The 8,900-nt window shown below is 40.3% G+C and overlaps 2 protein-coding genes across 2 annotated transcripts; both read left to right on the top strand.

The window, feature by feature from the left end:
• Positions 1-863: 863 nt before the first annotated feature.
• LOC131989269 (low affinity immunoglobulin gamma Fc region receptor III-like) lies at positions 864-2,898 on the top strand. Its single transcript, XM_059354459.1, has 6 exons — positions 864-894; positions 1,323-1,358; positions 1,467-1,730; positions 1,810-2,052; positions 2,401-2,580; positions 2,786-2,898. The coding sequence occupies exons 1-6, from the start codon at positions 864-866 to the stop codon at positions 2,896-2,898; spliced, it is 867 nt and encodes a 288-aa protein (XP_059210442.1).
• Positions 2,899-6,542: 3,644 nt separating this feature from the next.
• Positions 6,543-8,607, top strand: LOC131989268 (Fc receptor-like B). The gene is made up of 6 exons (XM_059354458.1): positions 6,543-6,689; positions 7,118-7,153; positions 7,262-7,525; positions 7,605-7,844; positions 8,111-8,269; positions 8,495-8,607. Exons 1-6 carry the CDS (start codon positions 6,659-6,661, stop codon positions 8,605-8,607), a joined length of 843 nt encoding a protein of 280 aa, XP_059210441.1. The 5' UTR covers positions 6,543-6,658.
• The last annotated feature ends 293 nt before the right edge of the window (positions 8,608-8,900 follow it).

Raw genomic sequence — 8,900 nt, 5'->3', positions numbered from 1 at the left:
CTTCCAAACATCTAGAAATATAGATATATGTATAACACTCAGATGCTTTAATCCAAAATAACTTACAGAAAATGCCTCTAAAAGAGAGACAGCTGCATAGATAATGGAAACTAGCTACATATATGTTGACGGGGTTAAATGATGCTTATATGATCATATAAAACATAAGCTCAGTGAAGAGGGAGATGGATGAAGGTCTCAGCTGCTGTTCTTCCTACAGACCAGCAGATGTCGCTGTGCTCTGTGTTTCCTGAGGCTTCACCTCAGCACAGAGTCAGGAGGAGCCGCTCTCATCAGCAGCTGCCTCCTGGAGAGGAAGGTCCCTGTAAGTCAGCTCGTCCCAGTCACTGGCTGTATCCCAAAGTCAAGGATCCTTCCTTGGTAGGATCCTTCCTTCAGAGTCAGGTCCTCCAGAGGCCAGAGTCCTTCCTTTCACTGGTGTAACACACAAATGGAGCAGCCTTCAGTGTGCAGGTGTAAGTCATTGTGTAATTTGACGTCCTGTTTCAATTCAGCGCCGCATTTTCAGAACCAGTTCAGACATGATGTGGCTTTGGCATGAGCACTCTTCACATATTTGAGGAAATGGAAGAAGATGCTTTTAGCTTGAATCTCCACGATTTAGCAAGTAAAAGCCACAATCTACAATCTCATGAAATCAAAACGTGTAAATATCCTTCATTAGGAATATTTGATCACAATCAACAGTTTTCATCTTGTTGATTCTAAACAAAGAGAAGAGACCACCTCTCCTGTGAAACCACAGGGCTGCTGCAGCTGCCTTCACAGAGGAAACGGTGGTTTTAACTTCTCTCAACCAACAAACATTCAAATTGTCTGATGTCACATCTCAGAGTGGTACGATGGGGCAAACATCTCTTCAGCAGCTCGTCTGTAAGTACATTATGTTTGTTTTTTGTTTTTAAAGATTTCATTTATTGTAAAAACATTTGACAGTTTCTTGATTAGTGTGAACAAAACAAGCAGTAAAGAGAAGAAAGTAAGATGGAACTAACATTATGTGACAGTTTAAGAAATGTTGCTGTACCTTTATTCTTTTTTTTAAATAAATATGAAAGCAATATATTATATTTAGTAATTAAACAGTAAAATGCTGTTAAATGACTAATGTCAGTGTACTGCTGTTATGTTTGTCTTGTTATTTTCCTCTGATTATTCTCATACAGTACCTGTAGCCGTGCTGACTCTGGTTCATGCTAACTTTACACTACATTCACATCTTAAAAAGCCCAATAAACTGTTGTTAAAGCTGGAAGACACAGTTGTTCTTTCAAACTAACCTGAGGTTCATTTCTCTGCAGTTCTGAGCTCACTGCTGATCTGCACCACAAACCAAGGTCAGTAAACTTCTTCTGTCTCGTCTGAAACTCACTGATTCTGTCTGAGAAGCTTTTCCATTCGATATCCATCATCTCACACTGAATCTTTCTGTCTCCTCCCTGCAGCCTCTCTGACTGTGAGTCTCAGCAGCTCTCAGATGTTTGAAGGACAGTCTGTCTCTCTGAGCTGTGAGGAGGACGACAGCTCTGCTGGATGGACTCTGAGGAGGAACACAACCAGAGACACCAGGACTCAGTGTGGAGCTGAGTGGGGACAATCAGCTGGTTCATCCTGTGACATCAGCTACATCTTTCCATGGGACAGTGGAGTTTACTGGTGTGAGTCCAGAGAGGGAGCAACCAGTAACACCATCAACATCACTGTCACTGGTAAGATCAGACTGTGGACTCAGTGTTGATGAAGCTGTGTGTAAACGGATGAAATGCTGCAGTTTGTCTCTGTGTTCAGGTGGTCCAGTGATCCTGCAGAGTCCTGTCCTCCCTGTGATGGAGGGACATGATGTCACTCTGCGCTGTAAAACAGAGACGTCCTCCAACCTCCCAGCTGGTTTCTATAAAGATGGCTCCTTCATCAGGACTGAGCCTGAAGGTCACATGACCATCCGCCATGTTTCCAGGTCTGATGAAGGTCTCTACAAGTGTCACATCAGCAGTGTTGGAGAGTCTGAACCCAGCTGGGTCACTGTCACAGGTGAGGAGGGCAAAGATACATACAACTGCTACACAGATATGCACAACTGCTATATAGATACACAACCACAAAGACACACAAAAATACCACAAAGCTTCACAAAACTACTTCAAAGATACACCACACAACTACACAGGTACACAAAACTACTTCAAAGATACACTAAATGACTACAAAGAGATGCAAAACAACTACAATTATATTCAAAACAATTATGAATTATACATAGAACAACTACAAAGATATGCAAAACTACATCAATACACAAAAGTACTTCAAAGATACGCTTTTATTTTACGACTTAATTCATCCAGAGAGTCACCTGACCAGCTGGGATTCTCTCCACAGGAAAACCTACGACCACATACTCACCTCCCACTGAAGCCCCGCCCCCTGTCACTGAAGCCCCGCCTCCTGCCTGCGCCCACCTCCACCTTATGCACCGACTGTTCTACCACCTGGGGGTGTTCTGTCCGTACTGCATCTCCACTTTCATCATGGTGTTTTTATATCGACACAGAGCCACAGGTAATCATTGTTTTATCAATCAATCAATCAATCAATCAATCAATCAATCAATCAATCAATCAATCAATCAATCAATCAATCAATCAATCAATCAATCAATCAATCAATCAATCACTGAGACTCTGGTGACTGACAGTTGTCTCCAACAGAACTCTTCAGTTGATCAGTTATCTACATTTCTCTTTCTAACTTGCTCTGACTGAAGGAAATGACCGGCCCGTCTCCATGGCGATGACTCCGCCCACCCAGGCTGACAAGGGATTGGATGATGAGTATGATGATGTCATCGCTGTTGTCACCACAGAGCATCACTTCTAAACTGTTGTGAAAAGAAATAAAACATGTTTTAAGTCTAAAGAAAAATGTGACTTTCTGATTTTAATTCAAACTAGGAGATGTGGCGTTCCACAGGGAAGCGTTCTGGGTCCTGGTTTGTTTCTGATCTGCAGAGGACTCGAGGGGAAACAGTCACAATATAGAACCGAGGGCTGAAATTTGACGAAAATCCATGTAGCAGCTAAAAGCATTAGTGTACCTTTTCCTTGTTGTCTAAATTTATGTACCCTGTTTCTCTGTTTTTGGTCAAAATGAAAGCTGAAATTTGTTGAGATTATCTTATGAATGTGGTTGTTAATCCTTTTAAAAAGTATATTTTAGTTGACAAAAATTGCCAAAAACACACCGTTTATCACAGAAAGATACTATAAAAACAGGCACTATTGTGGGACTTTGAACTTTCTGACAGTTCTTGAACGTATCATCGTTTCTGTTATAAAAAGTGACCAACAGTTGTGTTAAAATGTTGATATTTGTGTCAGAATCTCTTTATTCTATTTTATTCTGCACAAAGACATGCTTGATTGTGCTGATTCCATAGAGTTAAGGACATTTAGGTTTATAGAGATTTTATATGTTGCAGTGAAACACAAGGACACTGAAAGGGGAATGGAAAAAGAACAAAAAACGTCCCTTTCGGGTTCCGAGTTAACTTTAGTTTGGCTGAATTAGAAACTTCTCAAAGGACTGATATCTCTACAGATCAAATAAACTGAAATGAGGAACATCTTTTCTTTCTCTGTTTAGTTTCCATGTGATCATGTTTTAGCCTGTGGGTTTATCACCTCACTTCGTCATTAACTTATTTTTGTTTTAGCCACAGAAGAGGAAACAACCAGAGTCTGAAGTGCAGGCTGTTATTAAAACCTAAACTGACCTGAGGTTCATTTCTCTTCAGTTCTGATCTTCAAAACAAACCAAAGTCAGTAAACCTCTTCTATCATGTCTAAAACTCTCAGATTCTGTCTGAGGAACCTGATCCAAGAGTCAGAAATGAGGACGCAGGGCGGACAGAGTCGAGGCAAAAAAAAGTAAAAGCACTCAAAGTTCTGCTCTGTTTGACACTAAATGCACCATAATTTACTAAATGAACATCATGTTATGTTGAAGAAGACTTGAGACTAACGATTGAGATCATAAACTCACCATGAGACTGTTTACTGAGGACATACATTATTTTTTCATAGATTTTTCAGACAATCAGACTTCTTTCTGCAGCAGTGGAGAGAAAGCAGGTTTAGACTTCCCTGCCTCTCTAATCTGCACACGACTGAAGCGAATAGCAGCTTATGACTCACTGAAACACTCAATGAAACAAGAAACAAAAAGAGACGCTGTTTAAAAAGAGTCTTTACTCAGCTCTCACATCAACAAGGTGACTGAAACATCATTTTTCAAACTTAGAAATATAAGTCAAAACAAAAACAATCAAGAAAACAAAAGGAAACACAGCAATTTAAAACCCTCAGAGGAGCAGGAGGAGGCTCTCAGAGGAGCAGGAGGAGCAGGAGGCCCTCAGAGGAGCAGGAGGAGGCTCTCAGAGGAGCAGGAGGAGGCCCTCAGAGGAGCAGGAGGAGGCTCTCAGAGGAGGAGGAGGAGGCCCTCAGAGGAGCAGGAGGAGCAGGAGGAGGCTCTCAGAGGAGCAGGAGGCTCTCAGAGGAGCAGGAGGAGCAGGTGGAGGCTCTCAGAGACATGATAATCACACAAACCAAAACGACTCCAGCCGTATCATGTAAAAAAAATAGAAAAACATCTTTTTTAAAGTATTTAAAATCTACATGAGGAGAGAACGTTTAGAAATGATGCTCGGTGGTGACATCAGCGTCCACATCGTCATAGTTGGGGTCATCATCCCCGCTGGTCGGGGACATCGTCATGGAAACAGGCTGCTTCCTCCCTGCAGAGGGAAATAATAATTCTATTAATGAGCTGATAAATGACTTGATGTGAAGTATGTTGTAAGAACAAAGAAGCTGCAGGAGTCACCTGGGGACCTGCGTCGATACACCGACAGCATGAGCGCTGTGGCGCTGCAGTACGGAAACACCACCAGCAGGTGGCGCATCACTGTCAGCAGTAACGGGGTCGGCTCTGCAGCGGGCCCCGCAGCACCATGACGACCTGCACACAACAAACACGTGGTCAGGTGAGCACACACTCAGAGAGCATGCTGGGAATGTGTGTCAGCTAAATAAAAATAATAAATAAATAGAACAATAAGGTGATTTCATTTCTTTTATCTCCATATTTTAAAATGATTTACTTTTGGTCATTTCACTTTTTTCTCTTTTTTTACAAAAATAAATCCTAAAAAACAGTGAAAAGTCTGTTAAATAACAGGAAACAACCGTCAATTATTTTACCGAGACTTTCTATGAAAATACAGATAATATACAGTAATATATATTTAAAAATATATATCCGTAGAAAAATGTGCATTTTTACTCACATTATATTAATTAACAGATTTCAACCATTATTTGTTATGATGTTTATGTAAATATTTGTAATAAAAGTAATTCATGTAAGTCATTTTATGGCATTTGTAATAAATTTAGAAAAAATAAATAAAAGCTCTGTAAAATAATACAATCATAATAATAATAATAATAATTAAAGTCAAGAAAAATAAATAAATAATAGTAATAATAATAATAATTATTATTATTATAAAAATCAAGAAAAAAACATAAAGATAAATATTAAAATAATAGTTATAATAGTAATAATAATAACAATAATAATCGAAGAGAGAAAACATAAAAATTAATTTAAAAAAATATTACTAACAATAGTAATAATAGTCATAACAAGAATAATAATAGGAATGTGTCTGGTTGTAGAAAGCTTCTGGTTTAATAGCATTAGTGATTTCAGTTCATCTTCCAAACATCTAGAAATATAGATATATGTATAACACTCAGATGCTTTAATCCAAAATAACTTACAGAAAATGCCTCTAAAAGAGAGACAGCTGCATATATAATGGAAACTAGCTACATATATGTTGACGGGGTTAAATGATGCTTATATGATCATATAAAACATAAGCTCAGTGAAGAGGGAGATGGATGAAGGTCTCAGCTGCTGTTCTTCCTACAGACCAGCAGATGTCGCTGTGCTCTGTGTTTCCTGAGGCTTCAGCTCAGCACAGAGTCAGGAGGAGCCGCTCTCATCACCGGCTGCCTCCTGGAGAGGAAGGTCCCCGTAAGTCAGCTCGTCCCAGTCACTGGCTGTATCCCAAAGTCAAGGATCCTTCCTTGGTAGGATCCTTCCTTCAGAGTCAGGTCCTCCAGAGGCCAGAGTCCTTCCTTTCACTGGTGTAACACACTAATGGAGCAGCCTTCAATGTGCAGGTGTAAGTTATTGTGTAATTTGACGTCCTGCTTAAATTCAGCGCTGCAATTTCAAAACCAGTTCAGACATGATGTGGCTTTGAAATCAACACTCTTCACATATTTGAGGAAATGGAAGAAGATGCTTTTAGCTTGAATCTCCACAATTTAGCAAGTAAAAGCCACAATCTACAATCTCATGAAATCAAAATGTGTAAATATCCTTCATTAGGAATATTTGATCACAATCAACAGTTTTCATCTTGTTGATTCTAAACAAAGAGAAGAGACCACCTCTCCTGTGAAACCACAGGGCTGCTGCAGCCTTCACAGAGGAAACGGTGGTTTTAACTTCTCTGAACCAACAAACATTCAAATTGTCCGATGTCACATCTCAGAGTGGTACGATGGGGCAAACATCTCTTCAGCGGCTCGTCTGTAAGTACATTATGTTTGTTTTTTGTTTTTAAAGATTTCATTTATTGTAAAAACATTTGACAGTTTCTTGATTAGTGTGAACAAAACAAGCAGTAAAGAGAAGAAAGTAAGATGGAACTAACATTATGTGACAGTTTAAGAAATGTTGCTGTACCTTTATTCTTTTTTTTAAATAAATATGAAAGCAATATATTATATTTAGTAATTAAACAGTAAAATGCTGTTAAAGGACTAATGTCAGTGTACTGCTGTTATGTTTGTCTTGATATTTTCCTCAGATTATTCTCATACAGTACCTGTAGCCGTGCTGACTCTGGTTCATGCTAACTTTACACTACATTCACATCTTAAAAAGCCCAATAAACTGTTGTTAAAGCTGGAAGACACAGTTGTTCTTTCAAACTAACCTGAGGTTCATTTCTCTGCAGTTCTGAGCTCACTGCTGATCTGCACCACAAACCAAGGTCAGTAAACTTCTTCTGTCTCGTCTGAAACTCACTGATTCTGTCTGAGAAGCTTTTCCATTCGATATCCATCATCTCACACTGAATCTTTCTGTCTCCTCCCTGCAGCCTCTCTGACTGTGAGTCCCAGCAGCTCTCAGATGTTTGTAGGACAGTCTGTCTCTCTGAGCTGTGAGGAGGACGACAGCTCTGCTGGATGGACTCTGAGGAGGAACACAACTGATGAAACCAGGACTCAGTGTGGAGCTGGTTGGAGACAATTAGCTGGTTCATCATGTGACACCAACTACATCCTTCCATGGGACAGTGGAGTTTACTGGTGTGAGTCCAGAGAGGGAGCAACCAGTAACACCATCAACATCACTGTCACTGGTAAGATCAGACTGTGGACTCAGTGTTGATGAAGCTGTGTGTAAACGGATGAAATGCTGCAGTTTGTCTCTGTGTTCAGGTGGTCCAGTGATCCTGCAGAGTCCTGTCCTCCCTGTGATGGAGGGACATGATGTCACTCTGCGCTGTAAAACAATATCCGGTGTCCTCCCAGCTGGTTTCTATAAAGATGGCTCCTTCCTCAGGACTGGGCGTAAAGGTCACATGACCATCCGCCATGTTTCCAGGTCTGATGAAGGTCTCTACAAGTGTCGCATCAGCAGTGTTGGAGAGTCTGAACCCAGCTGGGTCACTGTCACAGGTGAGGAGGGCAAAGATACACACAACTGCTACAAAGATACATACAACTACTACAAAGATGCACAAAACTACTTAGACACTGAAAACAACTACAACTATATTCAAAACAATTATGAAATATACATGGAACAACTACAAAGATACCCAATCAACTACAAAGATACGCAAAACTGCTACATTGATACACAACACAACTACAAAGATACGCTTTTATTTTACAATATAATTCATCCAGAGTCACCTGACCAGCTGGGATTCTCTTCACAGGAAAACTTATGACCACTCCCTCACCTCCCACTGAAGCCCCGCCTCCTGCCTCCAGCCCCCTCCACCTTATGCGCCGACTGTTCTACCGCCTGGGGGTGTTCTGTCCGTACTGCATCTCCACTTTCATCATGGTGTCTTTATATCGACACATAGCCACAGGTAATCATTGTTTTATCAATCAATCAATCAATCAATCAATCAATCAATCAATCAATCAATCAATCAATCAATCAATCAATCAATCAATCAATCAATCAATCAATCAATCAATCAATCAGTCCAGAGATCAGTCACTGGGACTCTAGTGAGTGACAGTTGTCTCTAACAGAACTCTTCAGTTGATCAGTTATCTACATTTCTCTTTCCAACCTGCTCTGACTGAAGGAAATGACCGGCCCGTCTCCGTGGTGATGACTCCGCCCACCCAGGCTGACGAGGGATTGGATGATGAGTATGATGATGTCATCGCTGTTGTCACCACAGAGCATCACTTCTAAACTGTTGTGAAAAGAAATAAAACATGTTTCAAGTCTAAAGAAAAATGTGACTTTCTGACTTTAATCCAAACTAGGAGATGTGGCGTTCCACAGGGAAGCGTTTTGGGTCCTCGTTTGTTTCTGATCTGCAGAGGATTCGAGGGGAAACAGTCACAACATAGAACCGAGGGCTGAAATTTGACGAAAATCCCTGTAGCAGCTAAAACGTTAGAGAAACAGGGTGCAAAAGTTTTTGGTCAAAATGAAAGCTAAAAGTTGTTCAGATTATCATTTATTAGTTATTATTAGTTGTT

Source organism: Centropristis striata, chromosome 17, assembly GCF_030273125.1.
Source record: "Centropristis striata isolate RG_2023a ecotype Rhode Island chromosome 17, C.striata_1.0, whole genome shotgun sequence".
Taxonomy (NCBI): Eukaryota; Metazoa; Chordata; class Actinopteri; order Perciformes; family Serranidae; genus Centropristis; species Centropristis striata.
The sequence above is the reverse complement of the archived record's forward strand: the minus strand, read 5'-3'. Positions and strand labels throughout refer to the sequence as shown.

Coding starts and splice junctions, on each gene's coding strand:
- LOC131989269 (XM_059354459.1), top strand. CDS start 864: ATGGGGCAAACATCTCTTCAGCAGCTCGTCT. Junction 1,359..1,466: donor GATCTGCACCACAAACCAAG/GTCAGTAAACTT, acceptor TCCTCCCTGCAG/CCTCTCTGACTGTGAGTCTC. Junction 2,053..2,400: donor CAGCTGGGTCACTGTCACAG/GTGAGGAGGGCA, acceptor TTCTCTCCACAG/GAAAACCTACGACCACATAC.
- LOC131989268 (XM_059354458.1), top strand. CDS start 6,659: ATGGGGCAAACATCTCTTCAGCGGCTCGTCT. Junction 7,154..7,261: donor GATCTGCACCACAAACCAAG/GTCAGTAAACTT, acceptor TCCTCCCTGCAG/CCTCTCTGACTGTGAGTCCC. Junction 7,845..8,110: donor CAGCTGGGTCACTGTCACAG/GTGAGGAGGGCA, acceptor TTCTCTTCACAG/GAAAACTTATGACCACTCCC.